This window comes from Erithacus rubecula (genome assembly GCF_903797595.1).
Source record: "Erithacus rubecula genome assembly, chromosome: 18".
NCBI classification, from domain to species: domain Eukaryota; kingdom Metazoa; phylum Chordata; class Aves; order Passeriformes; family Muscicapidae; genus Erithacus; species Erithacus rubecula.
In genome coordinates this window covers 7,546,947-7,565,110 of record NC_136670.1, presented here as the reverse complement: position 1 = coordinate 7,565,110, position 18,164 = coordinate 7,546,947, and the positions used below count along the sequence as shown (strand labels likewise).

At 62.3% G+C, this 18,164-nt stretch overlaps 3 protein-coding genes across 3 annotated transcripts; 1 reads left to right on the top strand and 2 right to left on the bottom strand.

Annotated features, from left to right (window-relative positions):
• Positions 1 to 696: 696 nt before the first annotated feature.
• Positions 697 to 8,662, top strand: MYLK2 (myosin light chain kinase 2; the record flags this gene model as incomplete). Its single annotated transcript, XM_079321801.1, has 14 exons — positions 697 to 777; positions 1,326 to 2,585; positions 2,721 to 2,822; positions 2,958 to 3,187; positions 3,310 to 3,617; positions 4,464 to 4,569; positions 4,802 to 4,895; positions 5,013 to 5,122; positions 5,305 to 5,446; positions 5,630 to 5,700; positions 5,924 to 6,052; positions 6,341 to 6,493; positions 6,853 to 6,985; positions 7,332 to 8,662. 14 exons carry the CDS (start codon positions 697 to 699, stop codon positions 7,410 to 7,412), a joined length of 3,000 nt encoding a protein of 999 aa, XP_079177927.1. The 3' UTR covers positions 7,413 to 8,662.
• A 3,223-nt stretch (positions 8,663 to 11,885) lies between these two features.
• FOXS1 (forkhead box S1) lies at positions 11,886 to 14,132 on the bottom strand. Its single transcript, XM_079321336.1, has one exon. The coding sequence runs from the start codon at positions 13,625 to 13,627 to the stop codon at positions 11,951 to 11,953; it is 1,677 nt and encodes a 558-aa protein (XP_079177462.1). The 5' UTR covers positions 13,628 to 14,132; the 3' UTR covers positions 11,886 to 11,950.
• A 17-nt stretch (positions 14,133 to 14,149) lies between these two features.
• Positions 14,150 to 17,521, bottom strand: LOC306809642 (interferon regulatory factor 4-like). Its single transcript, XM_079321342.1, has 8 exons — positions 17,047 to 17,521; positions 16,388 to 16,577; positions 16,144 to 16,184; positions 15,795 to 15,900; positions 15,431 to 15,532; positions 14,954 to 15,349; positions 14,727 to 14,845; positions 14,150 to 14,621 (listed from the first exon to the last, which is right to left on the bottom strand). Exons 1-8 carry the CDS (start codon positions 17,218 to 17,220, stop codon positions 14,481 to 14,483), a joined length of 1,269 nt encoding a protein of 422 aa, XP_079177468.1. The 5' UTR covers positions 17,221 to 17,521; the 3' UTR covers positions 14,150 to 14,480.
• Between the last annotated feature and the right edge of the window lie 643 nt (positions 17,522 to 18,164).

Below are 18,164 nucleotides of genomic sequence, written 5' to 3'. Positions count from 1 at the left end.
TGGCCAGTGGCCACCTTGTGTCACCTGTGGGCACCCTGGAGGGCCTTAGCTGCCTGGACCGTGTCCAGCTCACCCAGCCCGCCCCTCAGTGGGATGGTTTTGGGGTACCCTGTGTCCAGTGCCAGCCCCCCCCGTGGTGCTGAGCAGGAGGCAAGTCCGTCCCTGTCCCCTGCCCCTTGTCTGCGTGGCCCCAGCCCACGGGGGACAGGCGAGAGTGGCGTGTCCTTTGAACGGGCTCCAGCAGTGACAGGTGCTGGGAAAGGCGAAGTGGGCCGGCTCCCGCTGCTGTAAGGGATCCTCCTCTGCTGCACTAATCCGGCTCCGTTACACTCGGGATAGAAGAGGCTGCTCCCCCCGGCGCTGCCACAGTGCGGATGCTGCCCCTCTGACCACCCGCTGCACCAGGACCCAGGTAACAGGGGTCTCATGGCTTCTGACTTGGGGCATTGTGGTGGGGGGTCCTGTGGACAGTGGAGCCCTCAGGCCTGGGAAGAGCACCTCCATCCCCAGGGGCTTCCAGTGCTGAGCTGTGGGATGTAGGAACGCTCTCCTAGGGACTGCTCTGCTACGCCTCCTGTTCCAGTAGCCCAGCAAGTAACTTGGCTGTTACTGGGATAGTCGCTGGTGGGTTTATTCTGGGGTTGGGCTGCTCTGAGCTCTGGAAGGCTGGGGTGTTTTGGGACAGGGTGAGGAAAGATGAACGGGCACAGGAGGGCAGTGGAGCCCAGAGCAGAACGGGGATTTGGGGATCAGGAGCTGGGCTGGAGCCCAGTGCAGGTACGGGGCACCAACGGGTCCCCTTGGCGGAGCTGGAACCCCTGGGTGTACGGGGGGACGGGCAGCGCTGGCGGCTGCTGGCTGTGGGCTCCGTGTGGTTCAGATGGGGTTTGCCTGCTTGCCTGTGTGGTTCAGGGGGAGCAATGGTGGGGCCCTGCTGGGAATGCTCACCTCTCCTGATCCCCACTACCAGCCCGGGGCCAGAGCCGCTGTCCCCTGCCCTGCCATGGTGAGATGTGGCCTTAAATTGTCACCCTGGCCGCGCCTGGCTGGCTGTTTGCACGTCGGAGGCCCCAGGCACCCGGTGACAGGTGCCGGGGTCAGGCCATCGATCAGTCACCGCGGGGCAGATATCGGGGCACAATGGGACTGGTGGCCACGTGGGGTCCCTGGCTCGGCGCCACCAGCCCGGGAGCCGCCGGGGCACAGTTCCCGGCTGGATGGCAGCAGCTCATCCCTGCAGGAGCAGAGCCACTGCCCGAGTCCTGCCATCCCCTCTGCGGGGTGTCAGGTCCGGGAGCTCTCAGCTGCCGCTTTCTCTCCCGCAGGAGCCTCGCCGAGCCTGGAGCAGGGCAGGGCAGCGCCTCCTGCCAGCAGTGCCCATGGAGCGGGGCGGAGGCGCGGCTGGTGCCCACACTAGGGGGGCTGGGGGCACGGCTCCCCCCAAAGCCGAGGGGGGAGCCCCCCAGGATGCCCAGCCCCAAGCGGGGACAGTGCCAGTCGCCACCATGGCACAGGATGAAGGCACAGCTGAGCCTGGCCAGGAGAAGGCTGCAGGAGAGGCTGGAGGAGGGAAAACAGAGCCCGAGCAGGAGACAGCTCTGGCTGCTCCAGAGCCCCAGGATGGACGGGAAGCAGTTCCAGGAGAGGAGGCTTCATCTGTGCAGCATGATGGAGCACAGGCAGCATCTGATGGAGCACAGGCAGCATCCATCGGGGAGAAGGTGCTGGCTGCCACCGAGGCCCAGGCTGTAGGGAAGGGTGAGAAAGACAAGCCTGGAAAGAAGAAAGCTCCAGCTGCAGGAGAGCCCAAAGGAGGAAAGGCTTCAGCTGCTGCAAAGGCTAAAGATGGAGGGAAGGATGAGCCCATGGAGGGGAAGGACCTGGTTGTAACTGAGGCGCAGGATGGAGGAAAGGACAAGCCTGAGAAGGAGGAAGCACCTGGTGGGTCAGGGGTTGAGAGCAGTGGAAAAACAGAGTCCACTGAGGAGAAAGCTCTGGCTGCAGGAAACTTGGAAGGAGGGAAGGCAAAACCTATGGAGGAGACAGCCTTGGCTGCGACTCAGGCTCAGGATGGAGGCAAAGGGGAGCCTGCAAAGGAGAATATCACAGTGGTTGCAAAACAAGAGGTCACAGCCACTGCTAAAGCTCTGGATGAAGGGAAGCAAGATGCAAAAGCAGAGCAAGCCACAGCTGATAGCAAGCCTGCAAAGAAAAAAACCACGGCTGCTGCAAAGGAGAAGCTCCCAAATGCTGCAAAGGCTCAGAGTGGGGAGAATAAAGTGGTAAAGGCAGAAAAAGCCCCAGCAGTTAAAAAGCCTCCAGATGGAGGCAAAGAGGAGCCCACAAAGCAGAAGACTCCAGCTCCAGTGAAGGAGAAAGTCCCAGCTTCAGTGAAGGAGAAAGCCATAATTCCTGCAAAGGAGAAACCCGTAAGTCCTGCAAAGGAGAAAGCCCCAGATGCTTCCAAGGCTCAGGATGGAGAGAAGCCAGAAGCAAAGGTAGAGAAAACACCAGCTGAAAAAATGGCTCAAAGTGGAGGCAAAAAAGAGCCTGAAGAGAAGTCCCCAGCACCTGTGAAGGTGCAGGATGGAGGGAAGAAAACTACAAAGGTGGAAAAACCCACAGTTGCACCAAAGGCTGGGGATGAAGGAAAAGATCCTAAAAAGGAGAAGGTCCTGGCTACTACAATGGACAAGTCCCCAGCATCTGTGAAAATGCAGGATGGAGGGAAGAAAACTGCAAAGGTGGAAAAACCCACAGCTGCATCAAAGGCTGGGGATGAAGGGAAAGATCCTAAAAAGGAGAAAGTCCTGGCTACTACAGTGGACAAGTCCCCAGCATCTGTGAAAATGCAGGATGGAGGGAAGAAAACTGCAAAGGTGGAAAACCCTGCAGTTGCATCAAAGGCTGGGGATGAAGGAAAAGATCCTACAAAGGAGAAAGTCCTGGCTACTGCAAAGGCTCAGGATGGAGGGAAGAAAGGTGCAGAGGTGGAGCCTCCCACACCTGGAGCAGAGGCTGGGGATGGGGCTGCAGAGCCCACGGAGGCAGCAGCCATGGCTGTGGTGAAGGCTCAGGGTGAAGGGGAGGAAGTGTCCAAGGGGACAGAGGGACAGCCACCAACATGCCCCGAGCCCCCGCGCCCGGCTCTGCTGCAGAGCCTGAGCTGCCCGGCTGCCTGCCACAGGTACCCACACCCTCCTGGGATGGGGGGATCCCCCTCTGCTCCAGAGAGCTCTGGGGCTCCGGGTGCTGGGCTCGGGAGCTGCTCTGGGCTGGGCTCTGCTCACCTCCCACTCCTGCTTCCAGGGAGGAGCAGCCCTGGGCAGAGGTGGCAGAGATGGAGACAATAGAAGAGGAGACCACGATGGTGGAGACAAAAGAGGGTCCGACAGAGCTTGGCTCTGGCCAACGAGCCCTGGGGGACCTGCAACCTCTGGAACCCAGCACACTTCAGGAGAGGACATTGCCCAGTGTCACAGGGCAGCCCCTGGATCCTGCTGGGGTGGCCGAGCAGCCTGGGCCTGGGGTGCAGCCATCTTTGACAGAGGCAAAGCCACCCCCCAGCCCCTACCTCACCCCTGATTTTGGAAAGGAAGACCCTTTTGAGATATTGGGTAAGGCCATGAGGTACCTGCCTTTTTTTTATCCCCCAGACACTCTGTGCAGTGATAGCCTGGGAACCCCATGGCCCTGCCTGCTGCCTGCTCCTGACCTTGGTTTGTCACCTGCCTGGTGGCCTCTGAGCTCCCCTTTCACTGTAAACAGGGCTAAATACGTCGTGTCCCTTCCCGGCCTGCTCTGACCACACTGACTGTGAGGAAGAGGAGTGACAGTAGCTGGGGAGTGACAGTGGCTGTCTGGCTGGTGGCAGGGGACAGCACGTCCTCATATCCTGCACCACTGTCTTTGTGGGCATGGCAGGGCTTGAGGGCAGTGAGTGCTTGTGGGGATCCCTGTGAGGCTGGGAAGGGGTGGTTCAGGAATGTGTGTGTGGAGTGAGTGGGATCTGTCCTGGGAGAGTGAGCAGGAGGTGGTGGCATGGAGAGGGTTTGACCTGGAGAGGGTGACAGGCAAGAAAATGCCCTGGAAAGGGTAAACATGACGTGGGTTGGTGGGGGTGGGTGCCATGAAGTAAGGTGGGTGCCATGCATTGGGGTGGGTGCCATGGAACAGAATGCCATGGAGGAGAGTGGGTGCTGTGCAGCAGAGTTCCATGCAGCAGGGTTGGTGCCATGCAGCAGGGCAATGCTGTGGGCAATAGCAAGAGACCCCTCAGGGCTTGCTGCATCATCCAGTGCAGCCCCAGCCAGGAGCCTCTGGCTCACAGCCCAGCACTCAGTACCTGGCCACATCCTGCATTCACAGATGTCTGTCTTCACACCAGGGCAGCCCAGGGTACCCAGAGTGGGGTCCCCTGGACAGCAGATTCCCTTCTCACCTCATCCTTTGTGTCTGGGCAGATGATGTCCCTCCGCCGCCAGCGCCCTTCGCTCATCGCACCGTCACCCTGCGCTCTGCCAATGTCAGTTCCCAGTTCAGCCTCAGCTCCAAGGACATCCTGGGCGGGTAAGGAGGAGCCCAGTGGTTCTCCTGGCCCTATCCCAAGCTGCCTTCCAGCCTTGGGCAGTGGCCTTGAGCTGGTGGAACTCCTCTGGTCATGATGGGTGGGTGCCTCGGGCAGGATGGGTGCCTTGGCAGCACAGAGCAGCACCACAGTGCAGTGTGAGGGTCCCCAGCAGCCTGGGCAGCTGATGGTGTGGGCACTTCTCCCTTTCTCCTTTCCTCCTTCCCTCCACAGGGGCAAGTTTGGTGAAGTTCACACATGCACAGAGAAGGAGACGGGGCTCAAGCTGGCAGCCAAAGTGATCCGGAAGCAGGGACCGAAGGACAAGGTCTGAACGATGCTGGGCAGGTGGTGGCAGTGTTACACTCTGTGTGCCCCTGGTGTGGGGACACAGCCTGTCCCTGCCAGCCAGGGCTGACACCCCACACTGGGGCTCCTTCTGCAGGAGATGGTGCTGCTGGAGATTGATGTAATGAACCAGCTGAACCACCACAATCTCATCCAGCTCTACGATGCCATCGAAACGCCCCGGGAGATCATCCTCTTCATGGAATTGTGAGTGCCTGTGCCTACCTTGGGGCTGTCAAACCCCAAAATGCTACATCCCACCCTGGCTCTGCTCAGCACCTCCATGGTGGAGCTGGCCCAGAGTCCTCAGGAAGGCAAGGAGTTCTACAGGAGGATGGCTTGGGGCAGGGAGTTCCCCCAAAGTGACTCCATGGTCCATCCCCATGCAGTGTGGAGGGTGGTGAGCTCTTTGAGCGGATCATCGACGACGACTACCACCTGACCGAGGTGGACTGCATGGTGTTCGTGCGGCAGATCTGCGAGGGCATCCGCTTCATGCACCACATGTGCGTCCTCCACCTCGACCTCAAGGTGCGGGGCTGGGGGCTGGCAGTGACAGGGCCAGGGGTGACAGCGGGACACTGGCTGGCTGTGGAGGGATACCTGTGCCATTGCTCTGGTGTGGGTCAGCTGCAGGACCCCATGGGCTGCTGGGTCTGTGCAGTGGGGATGTCTTGTCTGGGTGGTGGGGCAATGGTCACCCTGTCCCCACAGCCTGAGAACATCCTCTGTGTCGCTGCCACTGGGCACATGGTGAAGATCATCGACTTTGGGCTGGCTCGAAGGTGAGGTTTTCTTTCTCAGCTCTGTTCCTCTTCCCTGTTTCCCTTCCACCCTTCATCTCTGGGTGCTTTAGGGTACCAGGAGCCCCAGGACCTGCTCTAGGCTATTACTTTGGCCACAGCACTCCCTGACTAGCTGAGGAGGGCAGCATCTGCTGAGAGGGGCAGTGTTTTGGGGAAGCAGCCTGTCCCCCTTCTGTTGACTTGCACCCATCTTTGGCTGCAGGTACAATCCCAATGAGAAGCTGAAAGTGAACTTTGGCACCCCTGAATTCCTCTCTCCTGAGGTGGTCAACTACGAGCAGGTGTCCTACACCACGGACATGTGGAGCATGGGCGTCATCACCTACATGCTGTACGTCAGGGCTGAGCGGGGGCTGCCAGTGCCGTGCTGGGGAGCTCTGGTGCAGGGGCACAGCTCCCCTGGGGGCAGAGCTGTCCCCAGGCACTTGGCTGCTTGGTGGCAGCTGAGGGCTTCTGGGTGGGGAGATGGCTGTGTGGGGCTGGGGGGTAGAAAGAGGCTGCAGGGAGGAGCACAGGATGGTGGCAGCACATCCCTGGAACATCCCTGGCTCTGTTCCAGGGGGTCTGGGAGGTGCTGAAGCCTGAGAGCACCTGACTCCTCACCTCCCTGCATCCCCAGGCTCAGCGGCCTCTCCCCCTTCTTGGGTGACGATGACACCGAGACACTGAACAATGTCCTGGCTGCCAACTGGTACTTTGATGAGGAGACCTTTGAGAGCATCTCCAATGAGGCCAAGGACTTCGTCTCCAACCTCATCATCAAGGATAAGAGGTGTGAGGCTGGCAGTGGCCATGGGATCCTGGGATGGGCATTCCCACAGCTGCCCCGGGTACCACATGCTGCCTCTTCACCAGGGCCAGCAGCATCCCACAGGTCTAGCACTGAATTAACCCCATGGGGCTCTGCCTCACTCTGTCCCCAACAGAGCCCTATATCCCTGGACCTGTCCCAAGCAGGATGTGCTGGACCCCTCAGAGTCCTTCCCAGCCCCACCACTCCCTGGGCACATCCTTCCATCTGGTTCTTCCCTGCAGGGTTATGGGGTTTGGGGGCTCTGGAGTGGCTGGAGAAAGGGGTGGTTGGGGGCGAGGGGTTTGAGCAGGATTGGCACAGGCTCCTCTCTCTCCCAGTGCCCGGATGAGTGCTGACCAGTGCCTGCAGCATCCCTGGCTCAATAATCTGGCAGAAAAAGCCAAACGCTCCAACCGGCGGCTCAAGTCCCAAGTGCTGCTCAAGAAATACGTCATGAGGCGGCGCTGGAAGGTGCGGGGTCCAGCAAGGGCAGGAGGGTCAGCAGCTTCTGAGAGGGCTGGGAGGGGGCTGCCAGACTCTGCCTGTCCTGGTGCATGGCATCTGGAGCATGGAGAATGGATCTGTCTTGCTGTGCTGCTGGCAGCTGGGGCACAGGGTTGGGGACCGTGGAGTGTAGATGCCCCTGAGGTAACACCCCCATCTAGTATAATCCCTTTGTGGTGGTTATTCCAGAGCCAATCCCAAGAGCAGCTTTTAGTGGTACGGGTAATGTCAGGCCCCTGAGCAGGGTCTGGCTCAACTTTTGCTGCCACAGCCCTTGCCAGAGGATGAGAATCTTTCCTCTTCTCTTTCACAGAAAAATTTCATCGGTGTGTGCGCTGCCAACCGTTTCAGGAAGATCACCAGCTCGGGGTCCTTGACAGCGCTGGGCATCTGAGCTGGGCTCCCAGGGGAGCCAAGGCCAGAAAGGAAACACTTGAGAGGGGCCCCCACCAGTCTGGAGCGGCTCTGTCGAGCTGGTCCCACTGCACTCAGGAGCACATCACCGCTGGGGGTGCTCGCAGTGGCCTTGAGGCTCCTGAGGCTCCAGCCCTCCTCACTCCCACCGAGCCGATGCTCCTGTCGGGATTTCCTCAGACTGTGAGGCTGCTCTGGAGTGAAGGTTTCTGATGTCATCTCTGGCCCTGTCCTGGCTGCGTGATGCCCGACCTGCAGCATCTCTGCTCTGCTCACGCTTCCTTCTCGTGCCCTCGGGGGAGGAAGGCCATTCCGGTGTGATCCCGCTGCCTCGGCCACCTGGTGCTTGCTGTTTTGGACTCAAAATGTGCCCTCTCTGCCTGTAAATGCCGCAGCCCTGCCTGCCTTCACTGCCGCTGGCCCCTGCGCTGCCCGACCTCCCTTCCCAGCTCTGTGGCTCGGCGATGATGCTGGAGGGACCCTGGTGCTTTGGCACCGGAGCTGGGGCTCAAGCACCTCCTCCTGGCCAGCTGGGCATGTGGGAGCGGAGCTGGCCCCGAGCTGCTGCTCGCACAGGAAGGGAGGAAGCAGCAAGCACGCTTCCAGCGGCGTCCCCAGCTGGGAGCCAACGAGGAAAGAAGGAGGCTTTGTGTTCCTCCTGCCCTCCCTGCCCTTCGGTTCTGCCAGCGGGGGAAAAACACAACCTCTGCTTCACCCGTCCCCGGCAGATCGCGATGAGCGAGGCGGGCTAATGCGGAGCAGCTGGCCCGCGCTCCGGCCGGCAGCGCTCACCCGACCACCAACACAGCGGAACTGCTCCCCGCGCCGGCCGCCAGCTCCCCCGCCCTGCGCGGGGCTCCGCGGGACCTGCTGCGCCTGGGAAGGGGCGTGCTGCTCCAGCGCCTTGTCCCGATCCCCGTCCTCTCTCCCTGCACTCACTCCTCGGGCCTCCCTGCTGCTGCCAGAGGATGTGCATTCCCTGGGATTTGCAGCATCCAGCCTTGCCCACTGCAGGAGGGAATGGGGGGGGGGGGGGGGGAGGGCTCGCAACAGGTCCCCCAACTTTGGCTTTTGCCAAAGGCTATGTGTTTGCTCTGCAGCTGCCTCTGCCCTCTGTGCGTGCTGGAAAAGCATTGGGCAGAGACACAGGGAGACATTGCCCCTCACCCCCACACTGGCTGCAGCAGGGGAAGGGGCTTCAGGCTTGTCCCCACTGGGCAGGAGCCACGGCTGGTGGGATCTGCCCATAATGGAGCCCTCTACAACACTCACCTTCTTGTAAATAAATGTACAGGTCTGCCCACAGCCCACACCTGCCACTCTGGGGGCTGGGGAGGCCCTGCTCCCACCTGTGGGGTCTGACAGTCACAGGATAAGGGAGATGAGGATGGGAAGCAGAGTCTCATCTCTGTGATAGAGGGAATGGGTCCAGGCTGTGCTGTGGACAGGGACCTGGTACATCCTGGGCAGGGCTGGGCAGGCACAGTGCCAAGAGTTTCTGGTCTACACACCCAACAGCTCTGAGCACCCCCGAGGGATGGGGGAAGGGGAAGTGACTGGATGGATGGGTGGATGGGTCAGCTGTCAGTCAGATGTGTCCTCACATCTTCAGCATCTGCCCATATCGGGTGGGATGCCCAGGCAAGGGCCGGTGGGTGCTGGTGCCCCTTTGCCCAGGGGAGCTGTGGCTGGCCCTGAAGTGGTTAAGGCTGCCAGAGCCCGGGCTCCGGCTCCCGCCGCAGGCGTCCCTCCCAGCCGCTTCCTGCCGGCAGCCTTTGACCGGTTCCTGTCGGTGACCACCCCGCAGGCCTGGACGCCAGCGCAGCCCCATCTGGTTTGAGTTATGCTCCACGGCGGTGACGTCTCCTTCCTGTCTGGCCCCAGAAGCAGTGCGTCGCCCCGGCCCCGGTCCCAGCCCCGGATAGCCACAGCGGCTGCAGGGCCCTCCTGTGGGGTGGCCACGGGGCTTCTAGATGGACCATCAGCCCCAGACATTGCTGGTGCCTTGAGCTGCAGCAGAGGTTCAGTTCTGAACGCAGCCCTGTGTGTGCATGTCTGTGACAGAGGGATGCACGGACACCAGCACATCCCAGGGTGTGGAACCCCTACCCCACAGCCCAGTTTGGTTTCTCCAGTCCCCTCCTTCCTACCCTGGTACCCTACACAGACACACACTGCGGCTTCATGAATGGGGCCACAGGGCTGACACCCATGGAAGTAGCCGTGATCCCATCCTATGTTCCCAGCTGACAGGGCTCGTGAGCCCCTAAAGCTGCTTGGAGGGGATTGGTCCCACTGACCACGACATCCAGGTCCATCCCTTGTGTGTGGGGTCCTCATCACCCCCACGGATGCACAGTGGAGCCTGGATGTGCACACACATGTCCTCAGCATCCATCCCTGGGGCGTGGAGCAGCACACATTCCCCACGCACCTTGTTGCTGTGGCATCCACTCTGCCTGCAGAAACAAGGATCCCCGCAGGCAGTGCAGGGAGGGAAGGGGAGCAGGCAGACCTCCAGCACTGGCACCTGGCAGCGCCGCCGGCAGAGGCAGCAGGTTCTCCCCGTGGCCGGGTGCAGCAAGTCCCGGCCACGGCGCGGCCCCAGGACGGGAGCGGGCGAGCGGGCGGGGGATCGGGCCACCCACAGCGAGCCGGGAGCGAGCCAGGGAGGAGGCAGAGCTCGGAGAACAGCGGGTCCATGACCGGCAGTCGGGGTGAGGGCAGGAAAGGGGAGCACTGGGAGAGCGCATGGTTCTGTTCTGCACTCCGGGCAGTGCAGGCTGCGCGGGACAGCAGTGCCAATCCCTGGCGGCTGCTGCAGTTTGGGGAACAGTGGGATGCGCCACACTGCTCCCAGCACGGGGACCCCATCCCGGGCACAGCATGGGGCCGGGGCCCAGTGTTCCCAGCCGGGGCGGGCGATGGGCCCGGCCACGCTGCGTGGGAACCAGACGGCCCCTGGGCACGGCTGCGGCGCTCGCTTCCTCCCGCGCCCCCGGGGACCGTGCGAAGGAGGGGGCTGAGGTCAGCCGCGCTCGCCGCCGGCCGCTCCGGAGACGCCAGCATGATGTAGGCGCTCAAATATTGTTTTCCACTGGGTAGGGGAAAAAAAGGGAGAAAAGAGAGGCCCAGGGCTGAGTGGCGGTCCCCGATGATGAAGGGCGGCCCCCCCTGCTCTGCCGGGGCTGGGACACAGCCGTGGTCCATCCGCAGCCGTCTGGGGGCTGATAACTGAGCGGACGCGGCCGCGGTGCTCCCGGTCCCCGAGTGACGGCAGTGTTCCTCCGTGCCAGCACGGCCCCCGCAGAGACCCTCCAGACTGGCCAAACTGGAGTCCCTCTGGCCCTGGAGAGCTGCGGGGACATTTTTGGTTCCCACATCAGCACGAAGAACCCCTGCCAGCCCTGTGTCTATCCTGGGGCGGGCTGTGCCATGGGGTTTGGGTGTTGCTGCTCCTGGGGGTCTCCCTTTCCCAGCCTGGGGTTGGCAGGATGGGGGGTGCAAGCACAGCCCCCCACCCTGCCAGAATCACTTTGGCCCCACTACAGCATGGGGTGCTCAGAGCTGCTGACTCGGGTGTCCCAGTGCTGTGTGGGCCAGGTTCCATCCTGGGGCTTTGTGGGGACTCTGCTCTCTCCAGTGTCCCCCAGCCTGGCCAGTTGGAGCATATCCCTGTGCCCAGCCCAGTGTCAACAGCGGTGACTCAGCTGGTGCCTCTTCACTGGCAGCCACCCTGCATGATTCAGGTCAGAGGAATCCACTTTCCTGGCTGTTCCCATCAGAGCTGCAGCCCCTGGCACAGCCCATCTTTGGGGCTGCCCTGGTCTCGCAGTCTGCAGGGACAAGTTGGAATCCCAGCCAGGCACTGACACAACCACGAGCAAGGACAGAGAGGGGAGGGAGCCCTGTCCCCCCCGTTACAGAGCCTCCACACTGTACCACACCCCCCTGGTGCCTCCCCGCAGTCTGTCTGGGGCAACACGATTCCACTTGCAGGGCCACACACTGAGACTGGTGCCACTTGTGCCATGTGTGACACCCTGTGCAAAACCAGGAACTTGGAGGGGTCCCAGGCACAGGGAGGTGACAGGGGGACTCCACTGGGGAATAACTTCTGCTGCAGCACATCGCCCTGAACCCCAGGGACAAAGTTCCCTTGCACTACCACTGGATGGGACTTCAGGGGCTCCTGACCCCACATCATGGCAGGACTTTGTCTCCATCATCTTCCTGGGACACAGGAATTGGGTGTAGGTGCTCTGAGCCAGGCTTTGCCCCATCCCCACATGGCTTCACCATCCAGTCAGTGGTCACTGATGGAGGGACTGGTGGGGATGGAGGCTGTGCCAGGTGGCCTTGGGTATGTGTGTTCCCCAGTCAGCACCTGAGCTGGGGCTGAGGCTCCCCAGCTTGGCCCTGCCCACTACCCACCTTGAATGGGGCACAGAGACCACAGAGGCAGCGTTGGGGAATGTGCTTTATTAATTGCTGAGTAGTCCCAGGGTGGGGAGTCCCTCACTCGAAGAAGAACATGCCGGGTGTCCGGTAGAGGCAGGGGGGCAGCCCCAGGGGGTAGCCATTACCCCCCTGCAGTGGGATTGTGGTCCCCGGCCCCCATGGCTCCTTCTGCTCACCTGCCCGTGGCCCCATGGCCCCGAATGGTGGCTGGCGGGGGGCAGTGGAGGCCGGGGGGGCTGCAGCCAGGAGATGCTCCAGCGCTGTGCTGCAGGGCCGCTCCTTCATGCAGAAGCTCAGCGCCTGCACTCGGCACTGGTAGCTGCTGCCCAGCGCCTCGGGGCCCGGCCGGCTGAAGGAGCCGAACACGGGCAGGTGGGGCTGCGTGTAGCCCTCTCCCTCCAGGAAGCAGGATGGGGGGGGCTTGCCCGTGCCGAGGAGGTTGCCAGGGAATGCAGGTGGCACCTGCCCGAATGGCTGACACGGCCCCAGCCCAGGAGCAGGCAGCTCTTTGCCCTCCAGCTGCTCTGGGGGGGTGTCTGGGGTGGCCGGCGAGTCCTGCGGGGGGTCCCTGTGCTGGGTGGGCAGCAGGGCAGGCAGCAGGGCAGGGTGCTGGTGCTGGGCCGGGCGCTCGCTGGGCAATTGGTACTGACCTGGCCGGGGCAGCTGCAGCGCCGCCGGGAGCCCCCCGAAGACAGTCTCCTTGGGCGGGCGGCTCTCGGGGGGCGTGAAGAACGGCCCCTTGGGCTGTGGCATGTCCGGCAGGTACAGGCAGGGCTGCCTGGCCTTGGGCGGCTGGCGCCGGGCACAGGGCTCAGCGCAGTCCGGCACCCCGGCACCCTCGGACAGAGACGCAGGGCTCGGCAGGCGTCCTGTGGCCGACGGCGAGGAGTAGCCCCCCTCTGCCTTCCCCTCCTCCGGCAGCGGGGCAGCGGGCAGCCCTCTCGCCTGCTGCCTGGGGGTCTTCCCGCGCCCCTCGTCTCCCTCCGCGCCTGGAGCATCCCGGAGGCCCCTCTTCCTGGTGAAGCGTCGGCGGCGCCGCAAGAAGCTGCCGTTCTCAAACATGTTGTAGCAGTCCGGGTCGAGGGTCCAGTAGTTGCCCTTTCCCGGCTTCTTGTCATCACGGGGCACCTTGACGAAGCACTCGTTGAGGGAGAGATTGTGGCGGATGCTGTTCTGCCAACCCTGCTTGTTCTCTCGGTAGAAGGTGAAGCGGCCCATGATGTAGCGGTAGATGCCGCTGAGGGTGATGCGCTGCTCGGGCGCGCTCTGGATGGCCATGGTGATGAGGGCGATGTAGCTGTAAGGTGGCTTGGTGGCCTCAGCGCTGGGGAAGGCGCCGCCGGCCGGCTCAGGGGCCGGTGGGCTGCGCAGCGCCGCGTCGCCGACGGGGAGGTCGGGCTGCATCCTCCCGGGCGGCCCCCGCCGTTCCAGCTCTGCCTCTGATCCCGATCCCGTCCCGCTCTGCCGCACGGCCCCAGCACGGCACGTTAAAACGCGCGGCCGGCGAGGGGGCGGCGGCCCCTCCTCTGAGGGGCCGCCCAGGGCGGAGCGGGACTCTGCCGTCCAGCACTGGTCCCTGCGGACAGACGGACGGATGCGCCGCCAAGGCCTGCGGCCGGCAGCCAGTGGCCCCGGGGCTGGCACGGCCGCGGCCTCCCCAGGGCAGAGGCGGGCACAGCCCCCGGCTCCCCCAGCCTCTTTTCCCACGGAAGGTTCCCACGACCTGGTTCTCATCCTGCCCTGCTCACGGTGAGCAGCCGGGCTCTGGCTGGGGCTGGAGTGAGGCTGAGTGAGGGATGTTGGCAGGACTGAGGGTGCTGCCTGCCCTCAGATGCACATCTGCCCCCTGGCCACCACAGTGCCTCAGCTCCTGCCCCCAGCCTGGGCTTGTGCTGGATCCTGTGCCAGGTCTCTGCATTGTTCCCAAAACTTGGGGCACAGTGCAGGCCCCAGCCTCATCACACCATTCATGAATGTAAACAGGCACAGATAGTGACTGCCTTGGGGACAGCCTTCTGTGTTGCCAGGTCAGCAAAGCAGCAAACAGACCCCTCACTGCTGCCTTCACCCCTGCCAAAGGACTGGGACCAGGGGCAGCACAGGTCTGGAGCCAGCAATGGGGCAGGGGGTTGTCTCACACCGTATCCCTGTGGCTGGGGCTGAGCTGGCTTTGCCCATATGAGGCTCTGTCTAGACTCAGCTTTCCCAGCCACCTGTGCTCTGCTCAGACCAACACCAGCCCCCTACACCAGACCCAGTCCCCAATACTGATATGAAAACAACCTTTATTTCCTAGGTTTGCAACAGCGAGTCCTGGCAGCACAAGGTTCAAGGACAGAGCCAGGTCTGCCCTGGCTTGCTGAATAGGCGCACAACAAATCCCACCTGGGGGACTTCTGGTGAATAAATACAGCAATCACAGGGGCCGCAGCACCTGCTCACCACAGCTAACATCCATCCTTGTCTGTGTCCTGCACACTGAGCACCCCCGAGCACTCTGCCTTGGGACATGCAGCCGGAGTGGGGCCATGGAGCTCAGAGCCTCCCACTCTGAAACTGGAAACTGGGTTCTTTTCTCCCACCCAGTTCAGGGCTGGCAGAGCTGTTTGAGGACACGGAGAATGTGGCTGGAGGTGCCAGGGGCACAGGGCTGGGGGGAATTGCAGAGCAGTGTCGGCCTCAAGCGCTGGGCATGATGGAAGAGCTCCCGTGCAAACACCGGCTCCACCTGCGGAGGCACAGAACGACAGAGGATTGGCACAGGTCTGTGTCCCTTGCCTTGCAATGGTCCCTGTGCCTGGTTCAGGGGTTGCCAGCCCCAGTGGATACTCACGTGAGCCATGATGAGTTTCTGGAAGGGGTGCCCAGCTCTGGTGGGGTATTCCTCCCCGAAGCACAGGTAGATCTGGTACTGTGGCATGATCTGCCCATTGCTCAGGTACTCCCGCACCTCTGCAAGACACCAACCCTGTCAGGGGACACACAGCCCCCTGACAGCCCCCATCAGCCACACCAAGCTGCCCCTCTTCCTGAGGGGAGCAAGGTCTCCCAGGGACTTACGCTGTATGTACTGCTGCGTGTCCAGCAGCTTGTAAGTCCTCTCCCTCTCCAGCTTGTTGGGCCAGTTCTTGTGCGGGGCCAATGGCCCATTCCAGTACACCCTGCCCTGACACTGGCGCTTCATGAAGACCCCCTCAGGTGCTACCCACAGCAGCACCCCACGCTCCAGATGGGGCAAGAGCCTCTCCAGCACGTCGGTCATGCAAGCCAGATGGCCATGGCCATTGAGCACCTGTGGTGAGGGGAATTTTATCTGCTCCATGCAGGAGGGGCCGTAGAGGTGCTCACTGTCGGCCGGCACGGCACGGGTGGTGATGCGGCAGCCCTCGGCCGTGCGAGTGGTCACCTCCTTCACCAGCACATCGCAGTAGTACAGGCGGATGTGGAGCCAGCAGTCTGGGGCAAAGGGAGGGTCAGTTCGTGGGCAGTCTGGGCTGGTGGGGCCACACAGGGCATTGCCTGCAGCATGGCTCCTACCTGAATTGTTGACATCCTCCACAGGGAGGTAGGATGGGGGTCCAGGAAGAAGCTGGCCATGGGTCGGGTTCCAGCCATAGAAGACTCCCCTCACAAGGCACTCTGGACCAGGGCAGAGATGAGGTGGTAAGAGGACATGGACATTACCCCAAGGGCTCCCAGGCATTCTCCTGGCCCAAGCCCCTGGGCACACACTTCCCACTGTGTTTGCTCATTACTGGGACTCATTATATCCCCAAAGAGCATGGCTTTGCTGGGGCAGGGTGGGAGTCCTCAGCCTGCAGAAGCACAGGGGAACAGGATCCTGGTAGAAATGTGCACTCCCTGCTCTCAGCCCCATCCCATTGACAGGGACCCTCCTCACCTCTCTGAGTTGGGTGGCCAGAGAGCCGGGGCTGTGGAGACATGTGGGCACTCTCCAGCATGTCCTTCTGGCTTTCCTCCTTCTTCGGACTCCCTGCAGTGCTGTCCTGGGGGTAGGAGCAGCTTTGATGAGGGCTGAACTGGCAGAGGGGGATCCTGACTCTACAACGGACCCCATAAGCCAGCAGATCCCCTGCCTGGGTCTGGCAGTACATGGCAGAGGGGACCCTCTCTGATGCCCCGTTGGACAAAATGCAGGCAGTGTGCAAGTGTGGGAGCAACTGATGGGTGAGGGGGGCATTTGAGGGTCCCACCTTCTCCCCTGCCTGGATGGCACAGGGCAGGCTCACCTGCTGGTCCTCACTGCCTGGGGACTGTGTGTCACTGTCCTCTGCAGAGAGCAAGAAAGAACAGATGAACCCCCTGGCAAACGGCAGGAACAGCCCCAGAGAAGACAGCTGGCTGTCTGGGACACCCAGAGAAGAAGAAGAGCGGGGGAGGAAGGGTAATGTCTGCGGGACACGGGGCTTGCACAGGCATGTTTCAGGTATCAACCCCACATCTGGCACAGGAGGAGGGACAGCAGAGACGTACCTGCATCACAGGCTCTGTCAGTCACGATCTGGTACACCTTGTAAGGCTCGGAGATGTCCAGCTGGCTCCGCTCGGGCACCTCCTGGAAGTCGGTGCTCTTGTTGAGGGCGCAGCGCAGCCGCGTCTTCCAGGTGGAGGGGTCGGCCTTGTCCGTCCCCTCGTGGTACTTCCCCTTGTAGACGGCCCAAGCCTGAGGGACAGAGGGTGCCCTGTGCTGGAGATCTGCCACAACCTCACCCCCGGCTCGGCAGTCCAAGGGGGTCCAACGGGGTGGGGGGGGCAGCGGGGAACCGGGGCTGTGTGTCCTGGGGGACTGTGGGGAGCTGGGTGGTGCGGGGTCACAGGGGAGCACACGGAGCTGGACAACCGGGAGCCCCGGGAGTGTGCACGGAGCTGGGCGGTGTGTGCCAGCGTGTGCAGGGAGCCAAGTCCCAGCGCTGCGCACAGTCAGGTAATGGAGAGCCCTGGAGGTGCACATGGAGCTCGACTGCACGGAGCTGGGTGAGCGATTTCGGGGTGCGCACGGAGCTGGGCAGTGGAGACGCTCGGGCAGTGGGGAGCCCCGGGCGATGGGGAGCCCCGGGAGTGCGCACAGAACCCGGGGCCAGTCGCAGGGACGCTCCCAGGGCCGCATGGGGACGGCGGGGAGCGCGGGGTACCTTGAAGAGCGCAGCATCCTCCTGCTGCCGGTAATCCTGCTTGGACGCGTGCTTCCAAGGGATGCGGAAGAGCGTTCGGTGCCGGTTCTCCCAGCGCAGCCCCGGGTACCGGCCGCTGTCGATCTGCGCGATCAGCCACTCCTTCAGCCGCATGGGCGCCCCCGGCTCCGCCATCGCGGCCCGGCGGCGAAACTGAAAGTGGCTCCTGCTTTCACTTTCCTTTTCCTGCTCCACGCTGCAGGTTCTGGCTGCCCTGAGACGGGGTGGGGTGGGGACGGGCCTTTAAAATTTTTTCTCTGCTCCACTTTTCCCCGCGCAGCAGCGTCAGACATCCGTGTTCAGGAAAAAGTGATGTAATTGAAGGTTACAGCAATGGGAAGAGCTGGAGCTGGTGCCTCTAGGAGGGACCCCCAAAAAATGCATCCCCGAGTTTTCAGACGCTCACAACGTGTACACCCATGTACAGTAGCGGTGATTTTGGCTTTTCCCGTAGTTCATTGGCTTCCGCGGAGGCTCTGAGTGATTGACCCCCCCTACCCCGGGCAGTGCCCTTTGTTAGGCAAAGGGTGGGAGCTCATTCCCGGCTCTTGCCTGGGGCTCCAACCTTTTCCTGCCGTGCAGAACACAATGTGCGGCTCGCACTGGTAATTTACATACCGAGATACCTGCAGGTATTGGTGTATTTCTCAATGCAGGCACCCTGCATTCGTGGGAGAGGGGATAAAGCATCAGAAAGCACACAGAACTCTCTTGCAGCCCTCCCAAATGCTTCCCCTAAAACTGTCAGGTCTCCCACATGCTGCCCGAAGAGGACAAGGGACCCTCCTCCCTTTACTTCCTGCTTTGGGGCCCCAGACAGACAGGGACCAGCTGCTCACTCCGCGGGTGTGGGGAGCTGCAGGGAGCTGCGAGAAGAGCACGGGGTTTCCAGGGTGGTGTGAACAGTCACATGTCCACATCTCTCAAATATCTCCTCTGCTCTAATGCTCACGTCTGCCTCGCAGGACTCTGGATGCTGAGTCGACCGGGAAATGGGTGGGAAGGGCGGATGAGCTGTGCCAAGGGCTGCCGGGACTGGGGTGGGACACATCCTGCACCAGCTCCTCACTGGCCCCTAG

Bases quoted from the DNA above. Each gene is read 5' to 3' on its own strand.
- LOC306809642 (XM_079321342.1), bottom strand. From the start codon at position 17,220: ATGGCGGAGCCGGGGGCGCCCATGCGGCTGAAGGAGTGGCTGATCGCG. The intron at 15,350-15,430 runs GTAGGAGCCATG...CCTTTGCCCCAG, and splicing joins GGAGGATGTCAACAATTCAG to ACTGCTGGCTCCACATCCGC. The intron at 14,622-14,726 runs GTGAGTATCCAC...GTGCCTCCGCAG, and splicing joins AGAAACTCATCATGGCTCAC to GTGGAGCCGGTGTTTGCACG.
- FOXS1 (XM_079321336.1), bottom strand. From the start codon at position 13,627: ATGAGAACCAGGTCGTGGGAACCTTCCGTGGGAAAAGAGGCTGGGGGA.